Source organism: Nicotiana tomentosiformis, chromosome 2 (genome assembly GCF_000390325.3).
Source record: "Nicotiana tomentosiformis chromosome 2, ASM39032v3, whole genome shotgun sequence".
NCBI lineage: Eukaryota > Viridiplantae > Streptophyta > Magnoliopsida > Solanales > Solanaceae > Nicotiana > Nicotiana tomentosiformis.
This window is the reverse complement of record NC_090813.1, coordinates 57,717,159-57,738,531: the sequence shown is the minus strand read 5'-3', so window position 1 is coordinate 57,738,531 and position 21,373 is coordinate 57,717,159. Positions and strand designations below refer to the sequence as shown.

At 35.0% G+C, this 21,373-nt stretch overlaps 3 protein-coding genes across 3 annotated transcripts; 1 reads left to right on the top strand and 2 right to left on the bottom strand.

The window, feature by feature from the left end:
• Positions 1-6,101: 6,101 nt before the first annotated feature.
• LOC104089174 (carboxylesterase 15-like) lies at positions 6,102-7,525 on the top strand. The gene has a single exon (XM_070195381.1). It carries the CDS (start codon positions 6,331-6,333, stop codon positions 7,339-7,341), a length of 1,011 nt encoding a protein of 336 aa, XP_070051482.1. The 5' UTR covers positions 6,102-6,330; the 3' UTR covers positions 7,342-7,525.
• Positions 7,526-10,717: 3,192 nt separating this feature from the next.
• LOC104089173 (pyruvate kinase, cytosolic isozyme-like) lies at positions 10,718-12,399 on the bottom strand. Its single transcript, XM_070193354.1, has 4 exons — positions 12,394-12,399; positions 11,867-12,328; positions 11,724-11,776; positions 10,718-10,736 (listed from the first exon to the last, which is right to left on the bottom strand). Exons 1-4 carry the CDS (start codon positions 12,397-12,399, stop codon positions 10,718-10,720), a joined length of 540 nt encoding a protein of 179 aa, XP_070049455.1.
• A 2,595-nt stretch (positions 12,400-14,994) lies between these two features.
• LOC104089172 (DNA-damage-repair/toleration protein DRT111, chloroplastic) lies at positions 14,995-20,076 on the bottom strand. The gene is made up of 2 exons (XM_009594011.4): positions 19,102-20,076; positions 14,995-15,647 (listed from the first exon to the last, which is right to left on the bottom strand). The coding sequence occupies exons 1-2, from the start codon at positions 19,966-19,968 to the stop codon at positions 15,354-15,356; spliced, it is 1,161 nt and encodes a 386-aa protein (XP_009592306.1). The 5' UTR covers positions 19,969-20,076; the 3' UTR covers positions 14,995-15,353.
• Positions 20,077-21,373: the final 1,297 nt, after the last annotated feature.

Below are 21,373 nucleotides of genomic sequence, written 5' to 3'. Positions count from 1 at the left end.
ATTTCATTGTTGTTAAATTTCAGCCTTTACTTTATTGCGGTATTATACTCTATATTATTTTATTATATATATTTACCAGTAGGGCCCTGACCTGGCCTCGTCACTACTCGACCGAGGTTAGGCTTGGCACTTACTGGGTACCGATTGTGGTATATTCATGCTACTCTCTGCACATGTTTTTCGTGTGCAGATCCAGGTGCACCTTATCAGCCGCACTATCAATGAGTCGGGACAGCTTTGGAGACTTCAAGGTATATCTGTCGCATCCGCAGACCTCGGAGTCCCCTTCTACTCTTTCAAATGTCCATTATCTTCTGTATTTTCCTTGTTAGATTCTGATATGTAGAGACACTAGATTTTTCCTTCTATAATTTATGATTCATGATGTTCCGAATTTTGGGATTTGTTGTGTATTTTGAATAGTTGGTTAAATTTATATTTTTATTTCATTATTCCACAAAAATATTAGGCTTACCTAGTTGTAGAGACTAGGTGCCGTCACGACGGCACACGGAGGGAAAATTGGCTCGTGACATGTGAATACATGCACATACAGTTGTACTACCCTGATTTTAGGCATTTTTTTACTGGTATTCATGAATACAGCAGCGCGAATACATGTGAATACATGCGCGTACAACTGGACCGCCTGAGTTTAGACAATTTTTGCTGATGTATTCATGAATACATGCGTATACAACTGGACGACTGTCACGACCCAAAATCACGTGATTGGCACCCGGCACACTACTCGACCCGAGCGAACCAAACCATGTGATGCACCCAAATTATATGCATGAAAACCAATTTCACTACGGAAGCTCCTTGAAAATCATATACATTTTCAAGTTAAATGATAAAATATTTTGAAATTGAAAATCACTCATGACGCCTTTCTTGATAATAACAATGAGACTAAGTAAAATAAATATATTTTCATATATGTCGTGTACAACTCCGTTACTATAACCTTTCACAACTATCTATGGAGCCTCTATACCAAAGAATAAAACCAACACTTGGAGTAATTCTAACAAAATAAAATAAGAAAGAACATAATAGCTACCACTAAATAAAAGTGGTGTTTTATAATACCTCGAAAGAGAGTCATCCTAGCCTGGCCGCATGTCATGTATCATACATCATCCTGAAACATGTAAAGTAAGTAGGGCCCTGGAGGGGGGCCCTAAAGGCTGAGTGCACCACAGCGGTACTCAGTAAGTGTCATAGACTCTCTCTAACTTAAGTTCTTGGGATAAACTTTATAAAAATAATGCACAAATATTTGATATAAAACGATAAGAAATTTTATCAATTCATGACCCTTGTTATTTTAAATAACAACCAAGTGAAATATAACCCACAATATAAGCTTTTAAAACATTTACATCAATCCAAGATTTGGATAAAATCATACAAAATAATTCCATTTGTTTTAAGTCATCGAAATCATTTTTGGCTCCTTAGGCCTAAACATAAGAAAATCATCCTTACCTTTCACTGGGAGTACTATACCATCACCGACATGAGAATTCAACTAGGTTATGTACCTAGCGACAAGTATCATATACCCTACTTGCTCAGGTTGTCTCATCGTAGTGCCGTACGAATCGACTCAGCCATGCTAATAATAGCACAAAATAGTACCCTCTCGAGGGAGAGCACTATGTCGTAGTCTATACTACAAAGTGGCCATATACGCCTACACCGGCACGTGTAGTTTCATGACAATGAATACGATATATCCGAAGCCAATCTCGGTGAACACAAGTAACTCCCAAAATATTTGATACTTCAAAAATAGATTCATAGCATAGTAGCCTCAGAGAATCTATTTTTATCAAATCATAATATTTACAGAAAATCTAAATCATTGAACAAAATAAAAATAAAAAACCTTTTACATGCTAAAGCCTTTAGCAATTTAACATCAATCTTTAAAAGATACCACAAGTGTTATTCTGCTCATCAATTTTCAAAAAAAAATACTTTCCATGAAAACTTATCTTTAGAACTCAAATATGTATACTCTTGTCAATATGTAAGTTTTGATAAAAACTTATAACATTTACCTTGAGTGTCATTTTGCCATCAAGATTTAAAATAAAATTTTATAACAGCATGACACTACATATGCAAGATAATATTTTAATACATCGAGATATCCATACTTGTTTATCCCCACAAACACGAAAGCACATTTGCAAACAACTTAAGTATTAACTCGAAATATGATTTTAGAGAAAGTCCCTCAAGAAGAGTAAGTTTTAATCAACTTACCTCGCTTTTGCTTTATTAATATTCACAAGCTTTCAATCCTCCTCCATCATTTCAATGTTGATTAAAATGCTCAACATCACCAATAAGTCGATATCTACAATTATATATCCTAATTATATTAAAATATGACTTAAGATATTGATCAACATCCATATATGGCTCATAAGTTGGCTACAAGCCTCCAACAACTCAAATCGCCGAATAGTTTTATATGCTAGACCATTCAACTTCATTCTTATGTTTTAATACCCATTCAAAGTCATTAATGATACTACATCAATTGTTCATTGCCACCAAGTTACTATTCATCGTCTTCCATAACCAACACTTGCAAAATATATAATTCGGATGATTACTTAGTTGATCATTTCCATCTTTTGCTAACAAATAATTCCATTGGTTCATTGTATTCATAAATTTCATCGCCAAGATTACCATTCATCTTTTCTCTTAGTTTCTCAAAAGTACTATTCATGCCATGAACTAGAGTTTTATAATCCAATCTTTCAACCATTAAAACTTATAACAAATGCTTCAAATACTTCTAACTACTCATAATAAACGAGTTTGAAGCATTGGAATTACCTCTAGTAGATCAATCTTGAAAAATCACAACTTTGATAATTTTTGTGTTCTTGAGGATTTGATGATGAAATCTAGTATTTGGATGTAAGAATGATGTTAGAACTCATGTATATTGAGTAAGAATCAACCCAAAACATCATTAACAACTTATCTTAGATGATCGGATTTGATTTGAGCTCAAAATTGCCCCTTCACCTCAAGATTCATAACCCCCAATACTCAAAATACTCTCCTCCCCTGACCTTGTATTTATAGGCCCATATTTCTGGGTTTCGGACGCGGCCTCGGATGCTTCGCATCCCCAGTTCACTCCTCTTCAAAGCTTGGATGCGGACCTGGATGTTATGGTAGCACTTCACTGCTAGTCTTTCTTTTGGACGCGGCCCCGGATGCTTCGCATCCGCAGACTCCTCTGCCAGCCTTTGGTAATTTGGTCATAACTTATTGTAGGAATGTCCAAATGACAAGCGGTTTGAAGCGTTAGAAACTATACTCGAAGATCTTTCATTTGATAGGTTTTACATCATATAAATCTCTCTATATATGTAGGTATGCTCTTCGAAACTTTGGTTTTGTGCGTACTCATTTGGAACTTTAGTATATCATGTAATTTCCAACTTGACTTGGAATTAGGGGTATCCTTAGACTCCACATCACTTATAATATGTCTCTTACACTTATTATCATATCCAATTGGTATCCATCATATTAATAGTCCTCGTGTGCACACAAAATAATATAATTAGCGCACATCAACTTTCTTAATAGCGCTTAAGTACTTCAAAATTTTCTGGGGTGCTACAACGACCCTGATTTTAGGCGCTTTTTGCTGCTATATTCATGAATACATAGCGCGAATACATGTGAATACATGCGCGTACAACTGGGCTACCCTGATTTTTAGGCGCTTTTTGTTGCTGTATTCATGAATACAGCAGCGCGAATACAGCGAATACACTACCGTAAAAACTGAACAGTAGCTATATGAAGTAATTATGTATATGGTAGTTATAGGAAGTTAATAGCCACTAAACAATAGTGGTTTCTGAAAATTTCTCAAAAAAATATATAACGACTTAATGACCAACGTCCTTTTGATATTTTTAAATTCATGTATGTCAATAATGTATGTATATGCCATTTTTTCGCCAAATTCGTGACCTATAACTCTATAACTAACAAAATAACAAGGAAAATTTCCCGATTTACTACCTTTAAAAACTATTTATAGCCTTTACTCTATTTTTATTTCCAAATCTTCAACTCTGCTGCCTTTAAAAATTTTAACCACGAATCCACTGCTCCCCATAAACCAAAGCTCATCAAATCTGACATTTTATCCTTACCTATTCCAAGCCAGATCATTCAATTCAATTATTTTTGAGATTTTAACATTGTAGGTCACTAATAAAAAAATATTTATATCAATATTACTATCTTTCAGTTATTTCAATAATAGCATATTTTATAACAAATGTAGCATATTCAAACAAAATATTATCTCTCTTTAATATTACGTAACTGAGAACTCATTTATCTATCTTCCACAAAATTAGGGATTGCATTTATTATCTTGTTCCTCTTCACAAAGCAACAAAAAAAAACCCTTCTATTTCCATTTCTTTTCCTTTTATATTGTATTGTTTTTTCACCTTTTTTTATCCTTTCTGTTTTCTCTTATTTGGAGGAAGGGGAATTAGATCAGGCTGCTTTAGTGATTTGAATCAAAGAGTATCAAGTGATGACATACTTATGGTTAATGTTGTTCTTTATCGTTATATTTTTGTTATAAATAAAGATAAAATTTGCATATTATATTTATGGGATAAATATGTTAATGGAAAGTATATTTTTGATAAAAATATTTATTACATATAATATATATATATATATATATATATATATATATATATATATATATATATATATATATATATATATATATATATATGAAATATATGTATGGTCTAAACTCTTTTGTATCCAAAACATACCATGTATAATTACGGTATAAATATATTTTAGGGAAATTATATTTTTTTATTTTGGAATATATATGAAGTAGCCTTCACCATGAATCATGATACCATAATTATATAATTATTATCCCATGTATAACAATAGAAATTAACTTATATAAAACACATCTAAAAGCAAATTCCATTATTATACTAGCATAATACCATATATATAATTTACAAATGCTGCACATAACACATTCAACAAAATACCGTTATTATACTAGCATTATACAATATATAAAATCTTCATATCATTTTCATAAACACATCAGAAGTGTCTAGACTATTAAACATTCTATATTTGTTATTAAAAAATACACATCATATCAAACTATGCATTAAATATGTTGAATTGTCACCTTTTAACTATTTAAGAAGGAAATAGTCGTTTTTAAGTGTTTTGATTATAGATAGACACTCTATCTGATATAATAGAAAGGGAAGAAAGTTATGGTAGCGAAAAAGTAGGAAAGAGTTGTCCGCGGAATGCAAATATGTAATGTAGCTGCCACATTTGTTATTTAAGTCATACTTCTAGACTTTTGTAAATGCACAATTATATTTTTCCTCTATTTTTCACATGTTGGGACCAGCTGTCTTCAAATAACTTTTTCTTATTAATATATAATTTCGAAACAGGAAAAAAATAAAAAATAGTCTATTTACAACCGATAATGGAAAAATAGTCACATATTCAAAATTAATCGAAATTTAGCCACATTTTCATGTAAAAATAAAATCTGCTTAATCCGGAAAAATTCCAGCATAATATAATATGTTGGAGTTTTAAATTTTTTACATCTGAAATTTCAATATATAATGTGTTGGAATTTCATAATATGTTGGAGCTTCAACATAATATATTTAAAATTTATATGCAGGAGCTCCATAATCTAGCATATTATGCTAGAACTTTTCGTGTTTCAACTAAAACAATGACTATTTTTTAATGATTTTATAAAAGCTGACTTTTTTTTATTACTAATCCAAAAACTAGCTAGCTTTGTAAACTGTCTTTATATGCTTTCATTGGATTAACCTTTTCCACACAAATATTTTAAAGAGTACTGTTTTACATCTTAATTTGAAACACGTTAATGTATAATTTCTAATGTTTGTTCGTAGACCAATCTTCTAATTCCTCTCTGGTAGAATAAACGAGGCTGTAACAACTTCCACAAAATCTACTTTCTAAATGTGGATTGACTCATTATGAATTTGTCAGGAAAATACTTTCCAAATGCTAATGCTCTTCCTACTATTTAAACTCCAAAATTTTGTAAAATTCTTTGAACCTTCCTTTAAACTACCACAAATTTTCTTATCCTTTCCTATCTCACCATTATAAATAGCCACGCACATGCAACCTAAAGGTACACACTAAACAAACTTCATTCTTCAAATTTCTGATAACTCGAAAAAAAACACTTCAAACTTTGCCAAAATGGTTCATGAAAAGCAAGTGATAGAGGAAGTATCCGGCTGGCTTAGAGTTTTCGAAGACGGTTCAGTAGACCGGACTTGGACCGGTCCACCCGAAGTCAAATTCATGGCCGAGCCATTCCCACCGCACGACGACTACATCGACGGCGTTGCCGTCAAAGATGTAGTCGCCGACGAAAACTCCGGCAGCCGTCTCCGCATCTACTTACCTGAACGAAAAGACAATTCCGTCAATAAGCTTCCCGTCATTCTTCACTTCCACGGCGGCGGCTTTTGCATCAGCCAAGCTGATTGGTTTATGTACTACACTGTCTACACGCGCCTAGCACGCGTGGCCAACGCAATCATTGTCTCCGTCTTCCTCCCCCTCGCGCCGGAGCACCGCCTCCCTTCCGCTTGCGATGCCGGTTTTTCCGCCCTCCTCTGGCTCCGGGACCTCTCCCTGCAGCAAGGACACGAGCCCTGGCTCAACGATTACGCAGATTTCAACCGAGTATTCCTCATCGGAGACAGCTCCGGCGGTAACATAGTTCACCAAGTCGCCGTCAGAGCCGGCGAGGAAAACTTATCTCCAATGCGACTCGCCGGCGCAATTCCGATCCATCCAGGTTTCGTGCGGTCCTATCGGAGCAAATCGGAGCTAGAACAAGAGCAAACCCCGTTTTTAACATTAGATATGGTAGATAAATTTCTAGGGTTAGCTTTACCTGTAGGGAGCAATAAGGATCATCCAATAACATGTCCAATGGGAGATGCAGCGCCGGCGGTGGAGGAGCTTAACTTGCCGCCTTATTTGTACTGTGTAGCGGAGAAAGATCTGATAAAGGACACTGAAATGGAGTTTTACGAAGCTATGAAAAAGGGGAAAAAGGATGTAGAGCTGTTTATTAACAGTAATGGAGTGGGACATAGCTTTTATCTGAACAAAATTTCTGTTGAAATGGACCCTGTTACTGGTTCTGAAACTGAAAAGCTTTTTGAAGCCGTAGCAGAATTCATCAGCAAGCATTAAAAGGAGAATATTTGCGGTTTTGGTTCAAATAAGCATGGGAATTTAGGATAATATATATTGCATGAATATTAGTTTGTTGCATGTTCAAGATTTTTGATGTACCGTCTATCTGAAGTTGATTGTCACGTTCTAATGGTTTTGTAATTATAATTATAAGGAGTAAAATTCTATTGTTGCGTAGAAATGTTTTTTCTTTGGTAGTAAAAGTTTATTTAATACTTTAAAAAGTGGGCAAACTTATTTTGAGATTCATGGAATAATATCTTTAAATTTCGAACGTCAATAAGTCTACTCGAGGCTTTTTTTACATGATATTCGTCTATCAACAACAAAAAATTTGATAAGCTATATAGTATTAGGGATGGCAATGAGGCGATACGGGTGTGGGGCGGTGTGGGTTTAGACATATACGGGATGAAATGTGAATTTAGATATATGCGGGTGCATGCGGGTTGAAATAAAAGAAATTTAATTAGAATCAGTCAAAGTATTTGCCGTGTTTTTGAAGATGAGCTTAGTTATAGGAACGACGATGTGAAAGAAGTTTCTTTGAAGAGTCGGGTAATTTCACTAGAAGTTCTCGAGTGCGTTTTGCGTGGTTCAACTATAGAAATAATTGTTAGATATCACCTTTTTTTTTCTTTTTTGCAGCAGTTTGAAAAGGATTTGTTTGCAAGGTGATCCTCATAATTCATGAATTAAACTGGAAATTAAAAGAAAGAAAATGAAGTTGACATTTTTGTAGCAGACTTGCCCCTACCACATTTGTTGGTCGGATGTACTCTTTTTTGCCAAAATTGTTCATGAAAAGTAAGTGATAGACTTGGCGACTACCACATGTTTTGTTGGTGAAAACGTGTTAAAGTAGCATACATCCATAACTATAGGGGTGTAGATGGCGGGTTAGATCGGTTTTTATTAAAAACAAACCCATTATATCGGTTTGGATTGGTTCGTTTTGTCGGATTTTTCAGATTTTTTGTTACTTAAATATCATTTCAATCTTACTTTGTCAAATTTTTGATAAGTAAATACTCCCTCTGTTCCAGTTTATGTAAACTTATTTCTTTTTTGGTCTGTTCCAAAAAGAATGACCCCTTTCTAAATTTGGAAATAATTTTGCTTAAACTTACAATTCTACCCTTAATGAGAAGCTTTTATAACCATACAAATACTCTGGGTCCCTTTTTGAATTGTTTAGGACCATAAATTTCAAAAGTCTTCATTTTTTCTTAAACTCTGTGCCAGTCAAACAGGTTCACATAAATTGGAACGGATGGAGTATATGTTTAGTAAAAATATAAAAAAAATTGACAAATATATGATCTATTAAAATATTCTTATGGGATAATTTTCTTAGTAACACCTAATAGTTATTCTTTTTAGTCGTCTCACAATAATTTTTCGTTGATATACACTTTCAAGGTGAACCAAATTTAGTAATTAAACATAAAAATCAATATGATACCTAAATAATAACAATCACTTAACATTCGAAAAAGATATAAGAATTTAATAAATCTTAACATATGATATGAATATGGAAGAACAAAGAGATTGACGCATTTCATTAACACTTGAAGAGAAAGTGATAATGCAACCCATTATTTAAGGTTAATAAATATGGAGCATTTCATATACTATTAAATATTATATCCTGCAAGATAATTCCAAATATTTCTAGACATTTTTTAAAAAAAATTTTATATAAAATCTTTAAAGTATATATAAAAATTATATATTTAATTATATGTCGGTTTGGTTCGGATTTTTTTACTCATTACCAAACCAAATCAAACCAAACCTAGTAGAGTTTTTTAATCGATTTGATTTGACTTTTCGATTTGATGCGATTTTTCGATTCGATTTGTATGCCCCTTACATAACTATATAGTCAAAGTGAGATGAGAACAAGTTGGAACTACCATAAGGAACCCCCAAAAATATTCAGACACTAAAATTATGCTTTCTGTTTGGTCGCTTTTTATATTAGGCAAAAGGTCACATGAGACACAAGTTATTTAACTACCATTAAAAGTGCTTCCAAAAATTTTCATCTGATCACACCTCTAAGTTTCCGTTCTCATTCACTCAAAATACTTACATTTAAAAACAAAGTCAATAGATTGAAAGTTGTATACACTGTCAAAATGAGCAAAATAGCTTAAAGGGGAAACCGTAACAGTAATAAGAATAATCATCAAGTCCACTTAATTAAAATATATTTTGTTTTTCAAATATTAAAGGTGGAAAATATGTACATTATTGATTCTTTTTTCCCGATATTATTAATTCGCTTTCGATTATATTTCAATTTCAATATGAGAGAGTATCCCTCATTTAGACTTCACAAAGGGGAAGAGGAGAGGGGGGACTGGGGAGGGTGAGCTAGGGAGAAACTCGTGATTTTATTTTGAACAAAATGCAACTGAATGTCATAAAATATCTTCGTTGGGCCAAATACTTTTTTAAGGTAAAGAAATGGGTAATCGAACCCTTACCAATAACATAAAAGTTCGGGTATCTAATCAACTAAAGTACTAAGATTCGCCACCTAAATAACTTCGGTTTAAAGGTCAACAATAAATTAAAAACACAAAAAAAATTATTAATCCTAGAATAATTTCGCAAGTGGTGACAGGAAGAAACCATAATATAATCGAACGAATAGTAAAGAATTTTGAGAAAACAGTGTACCCCATGGCCAAAAGTTGAGAAGACTGCACTACGCAAGGCCGTCACAAATACTATGGGACATTACACTAACCTTTTTATTTTTAAGCAACTTATGATCTCCAAGCCACTTGAAACACCAACTAAATTACCAGTAAATGCTGGTTTTTAATTAAACTAGTATACGTACCCATGCGATGCGGATTGTTTCAAAGAAAAAAATGATATAGTAGAAACATGTCTTTATTGTAGACTAAATTTAGCGATCACATTCAAAAAATAAATATATGAATTTCATAGGATTGTATCTATGCGAGGGACCACCAATATTTATGCACAGAAACATGATTAGCAGAGAAGGTTGGATAACTGTAATAAGCCAAAAGCTAAAGTAGATTTCCCAAAATTCACTTCGAATTCATATACACATCGTTCATAGTTGCAGGGAAAGTAAAATAATGATACAAAATCTCAACCAATAATCAAACATATATTCATAGTAGATATAAAATAACCGAGAGTTTTGTTATAGTCAATTTGGATAAACACCAAATCCAAGAGAACATACGTGCGATAGAAGGCAACAACATTCAATTTTTACTATTAATTACAATATTTCTAAATGAAATTAGCAATTTCTATGTAAATTTGAATAGCTTAGCTGTTACAACATACTGGAGTAATGATACATAAGTACTTAGCTTTAAAAACGATTAGGCCACCTGAAAAAGCAGAAATTTGTCTCAAGTTATTATCAGAAAAAACACAAAGAACAGTTATACATATGTATAATTCACAGTAATTAAGACATCCCCTTTTGTTGTGGTGTACTTTGGATCAGAAGTATATGAGAACATGATTAAGTCAGTCATGTTGGTTGATGATATAAACAACGACTCACATGGATAACTAAGATCTTGAAAATACCCAATCCTTGTTAGCATAATCTATATAACAGTTTTAAGTCTTAGATGAAATGCATGATTAATTCTCATCAAGATTTTATGTCACTTACAAACATAACAGTGATGTTGTTGCAATCGAAAACACATTCATCATAAGCTACATGTTCTTTTATAGCTGAGGCAAAGTTTACATACTTAAGGTAACTTTTCTTACCTGTAGAAACAAATGTATGTTTTAGACTATTAGATGAAATAATAAGTAGAACATTTAGTACTCTTAGTGAAACAAAATAATGTGAAATGTTTAAAGATTTTACGAACAATATGTTGCATTTATTGTTGTGAATCCACCCTCAACCACACATACATAGTTGCATAAAAAGATGGCAACACTTATTACAGTCATTCTAACTACTACCGCTGTGAAAGTCCACCAGCACGAACAACTATCTACATCAGAAAAAAAATATCTCGACTGAATTTATACAACAAAGATATTTCTTTGAGCTGCAAAAAGTTAAAAACAATACATTTATCAGCCTTTCGGCTTTGATCAAGTGAGGAAGATGGGGTTTTGCTTAACTCGCAAAGCCACGCCTTTTGATCTCTGCTCCCACCCCCACCCCACCCCCACCCACCCATCCAACACATCCAAAAAAAACACAAGAGTGGAAAGGATCTCTAACCTTCTCATGATCCCAGATGTTCAGTATAAAAGGATCTTGCCTAGTTTAGTTCTAACTCATGATGTTATTTCTTCAATTCTTGGGAAAAGGAGTCAGATTAAATCTATCATTTAATTACATTTCTGCAAAATTAGTGTGTTGTGTATGACTCTCAAGTACCACGAAAGCTATCTACAAACACAAAACAATGATGCAATAAAGTGAATAGGCAACTTCATGGAGAAAAACTTAGACTACATAGTTAGCTCATCAGAAGCAAACCTTAGACATCAAAAGAATGTTCTTTGCATGTTCACCTAGCAGCTTCCGAACTTCCACGAGATCTGAACCCTTACGAACAAAAGATAACGCAATCACGTCAATATGATTCGGAACTCCCCAGTTTAAAATGTCATCCTTGTCTTTATCTGTCAATGTTGGCAGATCCACAATTACTCCCGGGAGATTGACATTCTTTCTTTCACCAAGAACAACAGTGTTCTCGTAGCGGCATCGTACCAAACCGTTCTCTTTGTCACAAGACAAAACTGTAAAGGTGATTGTGCCATCTGCACAGAGGATCACACTTTGTGGCTTTACATCCTCTACTAACTTTTTGTAGCTCATGCATATCATACTCTCATCACCTTTAATGTTGTAATCAGTTGAGATTGTGATCTCCTGACCCTGTTTAAGTTGAACAGGCTTAGCATCTTTTAAAAACCATGTTCGAATTTCTGGACCCTACAAGATGAAAATGAAGTGTTAGAACTTTCACATAAAAAGGTGAAGGCAAGACAGGGCTAGACAATCATATATCAGTAAATATACTTCTTAATAAGCGTAATTATGACACGTCGGCGAGTCTTACTGCTGCACAAATCAAAGATTTTACAGCTTCTCTACACTCCTCAGGACATGTCCTATAAACAAAAATTACCCAGAATGAACTAACAGGTGGTAAATCATCTTTTATTGAGAAGGGAAAAAAAAGTTAATCGAAATCTGTTATGAAAATTCTATGTACAACCGTTGTATAAAGCAACAATCATTGTAACTAACATGAATATATCAAAATAAGCCATCATTAGAATAAAAAAGTTGACCAAACATTTAATTACCAGTATATTTTATGGGAAGCTCTAGAAGCAAGTTGCAATTTTCTACCTGTGTGAATATAAGCACAACTCATGTGCTATGTGCAAAGTTAATGATAAGACATGCAAAATATGATGGTTAATGCAATGTAACATGAAATTTAAATGATGACCTCCACACAAGTTGCTTTAAGTGAAGCATTTGACAAAATGTATCTCAATGTTCATGTACATACGGATGTTATCATCTTGCTTGATAGACTCTACGTCCTCATAACTCACAACTTCGTCAATGACATCTACAAAGCAAGGAAATATGTGCAAAATTAGTAATCATTATAGACAATATAAATGAAGATTGTAAAAGAATTAAACAGTTAGATGTATATTCCAAAGGCAGCTGGTATCAATTTTTCTGAGTTTTGTTAAAAGGGAAGGTTTCAGATAATGCAAGAAAAGTGTGGGCATGAACTCCATTAGCTATCTATGTAAGTAAGAGATCAAAAGCTAACCCTAGGCCTTCATAAAACCACTGAAATACTATCTGTAAATACTATATAAAGTAGTACCAAGAATATACCGTTGTACTGGAGATCTTCAGAGAAATGATACAGTACTAACCTTTCTTTAGTTCCATACGCCTACAAAGGCCTTCTAGAAATCAGATTATGATTTTCAACAGAGGGTTTAACAATGTCAAGAAATTCAACTTTAATCTAAAACTTAATCTTTGATCTTATGTACTGTAATTACTAATTAGTATTGATTTAGTTCACACTTAGAGTTCATAAGATAGAAAACAAATAAGGCAAAGTAAAATGAAACTGGAAAAAATGAGAGAAATTTAATTACAAAATAGCTCAGTATTGTCAAATTCTTGGGGATTTGACAGCTGCTCATAGGTTCTAAATTTGAAAATACACATGTTGAAATGTGGATCATGTATTTCGTCAACAATGGTCTTATGCGTGAACATCAACTTAAACGTGTGGTCTTTGGTCTTCAGCTTCATATTATTTGGACAAACCACGAAATTCTTCATGATGTACAAACCCATTTCCTTAATTTCTTGTTTGAACCTTTGGATAAAAGACCTGCCAATACTTGCGTGAATGCGGTCGCCCTACAAAAAAACCCAATTAGTTAAAATGACTAAGTTATTCTGTATATGACTGTAATATACTTACGCATATATAAACAATGACAAATTAGTTTCTATTTTTAAATTTTTAAATTTGAAAACAGTTAATTAGGTATTCTATATTTTAAAAACTACTACTACTTTTTTTAAATATAGAATAACGTAGAAACTACTTTTTTTTAAAATATAGAATACCTAATTAACTGTTTTCAAATTTCAAAATTTAAAAATAGAAACTAATTTGTCCTAAAGTTGCTACATGGCATTTTATATGTGGAACACTTGGCAAATTTTTAGGTCTGACTTCTTTCCTTTTAAGTAAATATAGATAGATAGATAAGTGAAATGTATGACTTGAGAAAAGTTTGCGAGGAAAAAACTGAAAGGTCAAAATTGTGGTTGCAATAATAGTTGGTTCAACGATAACTCTCATGGAAAAAGAAGGATGTAAAGGATAGTAGGTTCTGTGGAAACCTTGTCACGGAGATGCACGTAGGGTACTCGAACGTTCATTTTGTGTGAATTTGCTCATTACGATTTCTTTTCCTATCCGTTAATATTTTGCCAAAATGGGGGTGTGCGACTAATTCCCCGGGACACCTGCTACCTCCCACAAGCAACAAGTACTAGGTAATTCTATCAATCAATGCTTGGACAGATGGAAAGAATCACGTAGTGTGTTTGTCTCCGCTAGAATTTTAACCTAAGACCTCAAATTCTCAACTCATTTCATTGACCACTAGGCCACTCCCTTAGGTGCAAGTTGATAGTAGTGTTTCAGCTTCCATATTTTCTGGTTTGCGGTAAAACATTCATAACCTGCAGATTTGTATTAACCATCTATTCGAGAGAATGTTACAATTTGTCATCTCAGTCGCTTATGGCAGAACTACTCACTTTAAGATCAGATTTAAATCTTTTCAGACTTTGAGACAATTTCCCTCTCAAAAAAAATGTCCTTACACTTGCATATTTAGCTTCACTGTTTGAGTATTTTGCTCGAAATTGGCTGGAATGGGAAAGTACAGGAGTTTCAACAAGTTCAAAATAACAAAGTGTACGCAAATCTGATAATGTAGAAAGTGCAGATGGTGGTATGGGAAAGCCAAATAGAACTTAGATGGCCAACTGAAGACATACCTGAAAGTTATTCGACATTAATGAACCAACTGTAAAACAATAATTTTAACTTCCCGCATTAGAAGAAACACTAAAACCAAGTTCCTCAGAGTAATGTCAAAGTTGTACATTCTTCGTCACTGAGAGATGTCCATGGTAGATCTGCACACCCTTGGGAAATTACTCTGGTGTTGCACCTCAATGAAGTTCATCAGTTCAGCAAAAACAGGGGGAAGTTTTTGATACATACTTTGTGTAAAACTTGAGACAATAGATACAAGGGACCTATTTTCTGATAAGAAATACAAGGAGACCTATCACCTAAGGCCTTTTACTTAAAGCCACTCTAACCAAAATTAGAGTCCCTGTGACAAAATAAAAAGAACTTACGATTTGAACCATAACTGCTGGGTCAAAAGCCAGGAATTTCTCCTGGCATGGGAGCTAACTCATTATTGCTGAACCTCCCCTCATCATAGAAGCAGGCACGAACAATCCTACCACCAAAAAATCGACCTTCAAGTTCGATAAGGGCTTTAGTTGCTTGTTCTGCTCTCTCAAATTGAACGAATATCCGAACGGCTTCCTCATGAGGGAAATTTGCCTCTGTTATCTCAAATATTAAGACACGAGTTACGGTACCAAATTTAGTGCACTCTTCAGCCACCTCACCTTCTAGGTCATCATCAACCTCGCCAGGACCAACCTTCATAAGGAAAAAAAAGGAACAAAAAGAAAACAAAAACAAAGGTCAGAGCAATAAAAAAACATGAGACCCGAGCATCTACCCACCATTCCCTACAGATGGGGCATCAGTTTCATTTATCTCAATTTCTTGTTTGCGTCTATTCTATTAGGCTGATCAAAATTCTCTCCCTCTCTCTCTCTATCCGTTCGCTACATGTACAAGTACTCTTTGGGTGGTAACAGAGCACATCCATCTAGAGGAAAGAAAGTTCAACGTTGAAGATATGAAGCTCGTGGAAAGCATAACCTCATGCGAGCCCACTTTTCATTAAATGGCAAAACTATGATTTTGATCCAAAATATTCCACTAAAAACTAAGAGATCAAAAAAGAAGATAAAATTGTCACTCCTCCATTCAGTTGAGTTTACACTGTAAGAGTGTTACGATCATTCACATTTTGAAAAAGGCAACAAATTGGTCCATATTTTACTTTTTGATTTTTTAATGAAATATGAAACAGTTGTAACTGACTTTATCAAATGAAACAGTTGTAATTGAGAAATTCAGCTTTCTGTAAAAGTATTATATGTTTGAAAAGTTGAAGTGGACACTATTTCGCCACGACCACGAAAGAAAGGTGGACACTGAATTTGAAAGAAGAATGGTATCACATAAGAGAAATGAGTCTTTAGTAACAATAACAAAAAATCCAGTATAATCCCACAAGTGGAGTCTGAAGAGGGTAGTGTGTACGCAGATCTTACCCCTACCTTGAAGGTGTTTCCAATAGACCCTCGGCTCAAGGAAAGATGAAAAGAAAGCAGTAGCACAAGCATTAACAACAACAAGATAATAAGAAAACGAAGCGAAAGGAAGAACACGTAGTAATAGAAATCTAACAATAATACAACACCATACTAACACTAATACTACTAACTACTAGTATGGAAAAGGAACCCTCTCGGGTACCTACTAGCCTTCTACCTTAATTCTCGACCTTCACACTTTCCTATCAAGGGTCATGTCCTCGGCAAGCTGAAGCAACACCATATGCATAATCACCCCTTCCCAGTACTTCTTAGGCCTACCTCTCCTCAAACCCACCAAGGCCAATCTCTCGCACCTCCTTACTAGGGCATCTGCGCTCCTCCTCTTCACATGCCCAAACCATCTAACCCTTGCTTCCCGTATCTTGTCCTCTACCGGAATCACTCTCACCCTAACCTGAATATCTTCATTCCTAATCTTATCAATCCTGGTATTATTTAGTCCGTAGGGAAAAGGAATGCTCCACAAATCACAATATTTGGGCATTCCAAAGCACACTCCTTTGCTTAATTCAAAGGGAAGTTGAAACAAATACACAATCATAACAGGATTGGAGGCCCATTGCGCCAAAACAACTAAAAAATGTGTACACCAAAGGGAAATTTCTTTTTTGATCAGGTAAAAAAAGAAGAAATTGCCCTTTGGTTTACACATTTTTTTAGTTGTTTTGGCACAATGGGCCTCCAATCCTGTTATGATGGTGTATTTGTTTCAACTTCTCTTTGAATTAAGCAAAGGGCAATTTCTCAATAAGATATTTGAATCACATTTGGCATTACACAGCTCCAGTCACAAATATTGTCAGACAACCACAACCAGAAGTACAAAATGTAGCTACCAAGGCAACTTCTGTACAACAGCTGTAACACAAATGCTTACATCTGCTGGCACTATGTAAACTCCAAGATGTGCATGATCCTCACAGAATGTTAGATTTCACTGCTATGTTACAAGATTCGATATTTTTGTATAGAGGCAGTTCACTTCTTTTATTTTTGTATGAGGGACTGCCCACTTTTGGACATTCAATCACCAGCTTGGTGTCAGGATCTTTCTTCCATTAATAAAATATATTGCTTACTGATCAAAAAAGTTATGAAGAATAAATGGATGAAAAAGGGAGTTCTAGGCAGAGGTTAACATTTGACCCAAAGATTTTTGAAAAAATAAGAATGAATTTAGACTTAAGAATAAAAGATATATATCAACATCATTACTTTAAGAAAGAAATATTACACATTATGCAGCCCATAAACAAGATTATCCTACAAACAACTGCACCTCAGTCCCAAATAATTTTGGGGTCGGCTATATGAAACTCCACTAACCATGTTCCCCATTTAAATTCACCTCCCAAAAACAAGATTATCGTATACAAACAGAATACACTCAACGAAATGTAGCGGTCATTAACCCTCTTACAAGGGAAATATTCAATCCCAAAGGAGAGGGGGTAGGGTAACCTAATGCACTCTTAGTTCCAACCTCAGACCTTATTGCCTCCACCCTCGCCCCACCACATAGCATGCACTGCACCCCACTGCACCTTCCCCTCGTTCCACATGATTCTTTTTACTAAATTTGGTTGTATACCTTTCAGTTTTGTTTAATAGCTTAAAAAAACATATAACCCATTAATCAAACAATTGATAAAATATATCCAATCCATCCAAAATTATTCAGATATAATTCACCTTAATTCTCGCATTGCAACCAAATCCACCAGCTCCAGCATCAGGATCCTTCCTAAAATAATCCTATCTCTACTTCCTACATGTCCACAAACCTAAAGACCCGTATGAGCTAGGCAAGTTTGAGTCAAGCTAACCCCTTGGTCCATTCACTAAAAGAGTGTGTGTGTGTGTGTGTGTGTGTGTGACTTCCCCAATGAGCAGAACAACTTATCGGATTTTGAATCTAGAATGCAGTGGAGAAATACTTAGAATCACATGTTGTACCTTCTTTAATGAAGATATTGGTACTTGCGAACACGAAATGTGACCTTAAGGAAGAAAAGAGGTTCTATCTAGAACAAGCGGAATCCCCTTAGTGTAACGTGAAAGTATTCAGAAGAAAACATAATTCAATTGAATCAAAATGCAAGGAGAAATCATGGTGCATTTGGGCCCAATATGTACTTGAATTGCCAAAACAAGACAAAATTCCACTCATTGAACAAAACTACACAAGAATGATCTGTTAATTCATTTGGATATTGCACTTAGCTGATGCATGAATACATATACCCAAAATAGTCATTATTTGTCATGGCTGACAATTTCCTTAACTCTCATAGCACAGCCTAAGAGAGAAGATTGAATGATGAATGATGTTCTCTTTTGCTTCTTCTCTTTCTTAACCAAAGTCAAGAGTTCCATAGAGTCTTTTCTTTCACGATAAAGCACAGAAGCCATCAAGGCGTCGGTGGAAATAACTTTGATTCATTAATACACCTGAGCCCCTGAAACTACTTGCACCTAAACTAAACCAAGTCCTTGGAAAGGAATGAAGAGTAACTTAACTTTATGAAAGCAACTATTCTAGCAAGAAACCATCTTACTTCATGCAGCTAAACAATCTCATGCAATATAAATCCACAATCAAACATAATAAACAAATAATAGTAAGCCTTAACAACCCATACCATATTCTTGAGCAGTACAACCCTTGTTGGAGGCATATTAAAATTCACACTCTTCACCTTCTTTTCAGGTTGCTGTTGTTGTTGTTGTTGCTGCTTTGCTTCACTAGCCACTATAACTCCACCTCTCTTATCCGTCTTTTTAGCCATCAATGGAGTTGTAATACCCTGTTCTAGCTTCCCAAGTCCCTGACCTTCCTTCCAACCCATCTTAGCCATCATCCTTTGTGCAGCTGTCATTTTTCCCTCAGCACCCAATCCCAAACCCCCACTCTCTGATCTCCCTATACTAAACTCATTCCCCGGTGGCGGCGAAGTCGACCGTGGCGGAGGAGCACTACTGCCTCCTCCACCACCACTCATTGCCGCCCTACGCCGCCACGCCTCCTCCCCTGAAATGTTCAATTCTCTCTCTTTCTCTCTCTTCTCCTTCTCCTCCCTCTCCCTCTCCATCTCCCTCCTCTCCCTCTCTTCTAACTCCCTCCTCACTTCAGCCTCCATTTGCTTCCTCTTCTTCTCCCTCCGATACTCTTCGTAATCGTTGGGCCGGGCTGGATCGTATTCTTCTAATACGGAGCTTGTAACAGCCACTAGGGCAGGTTGAAACGACGACGTTGCGGAGAGTGTGGGGTTAGGGTTGGTGTTCTCGTCGAGGGGGATGGGCTTAGGAGCTGCTGATAATGAAGGCTGGGGTTTGGGTTTGGGCTGAGGTCGGAGAAGGGTTTGGGGTGGGGCGAAGGTTTTGCGGAGAGCTGGCGGGGCCATCTTAGTGCTGCTAGACCATACATTAGCGCTGGTGCTGTTGCTGGGTTTGTCGTCGTCGCCGGAGGACGACGGCGGTGGAAGATCACCGTACAAGCCGCCGAGCATTGTGATCGGAGATTCTAGATTGACGACGATGAGAGAGTTCGGTGGAAAATAAGGGGTTTAATTGGGTGGAAGTTGGGATTTTGATATACCTAAAGGATCTTCGTGAAAAGTTCATTTGGAACTATGAAATTTGTATAATATAGCGTTTCACTCCTTATCTTTTTGCAATATAACTATGTTTTGGTCCCCAATGTTTCATTGTCATTTTTTTTAAAAACAATATCAAATTAGGATATGGATATTGTAATAGTGAACTACTACATCATTAATAGTAGGAATAGTGTATCTAACTAAGTATTAGATACACTTTTTTCAGCTTATGGATAGGTCAATATGCTATAGGATGGGTGAATTAAGTTTCACAAAAAGGATTTAAGGACCCATGGCCAAGTCCTTAGATATAATTGGTCTTGTTAGGCTTACATGGTTAAATTAGGGAGAAATTCAAAAATTATCAGATTTACCAGTGATAATTGAAAAATAGCCACAGTTTCAAAAGTATTCAAAATTTAATCATTTTTCATGTGAAGATAAATCTGAACGAAAACAGTGTTCAAAATCCGGAAAATATTCCAGCAGAATATACTGGAGTTCTAGTATAATATACTGGAACTCCGAATATACTGAAGTTCCAGTATATTATACTCCAGTATAATTATACTGAAGTTCCAGTATAATACTGGAACTCCAGCATAATATACTGGAGTTCCAGTATAATATACCGGTCCAGCATAATATGTTGGAAGTTCATACACAGGTGCTTTAATCTCCAGTATATTATGCTGGAACTTTCCGCGTGTTGGAAATCCAACATAATATGCTAGAAGTTCATACACAGGTGCACCAATCTCTAGTATATTATGCTGGACCGGTCCGTGTTGCAGCAAAATAGTGACTATTTTTCAATAACTTTGCAAACGCTGGCTATTTTTGAATTACCAGTCCGAAAACTGGCTAGCCCGTGCTATTTTTACGTTTATTACATCTGAGATTGAACGTCGCTAAGGCGTTGATTGCACTCGTGTCTCCATTTCTACAAGTTAGAATTGAGATAAATGGAGACATAATCTTTTAATTGTATTTTCTCTAAAGTGCATGTCTTTCAATTATTTGATTAGATGCATGAAGGTTATTTAAAGTGTTTTGTGACATTGAGCATGTTGGGGCGAACATATTTTGCGCGGCTAAGTTATGAAGTTATCAAATGATATGTTTACTATGTGAGATATTAAACTACCGTATGTTTTTATAATGTAACTTGGACTTCCAAAGTGATTTTTGACATATGTAACATGTTTATTCTAAAGTTTAAGAAACTTAATTTAAATAGAACAATTAATGTTAAATGAACCTTTTCATGCTTGACGCTCCATGCTTAAATGAAATTTTGTTTTTAGATAATACT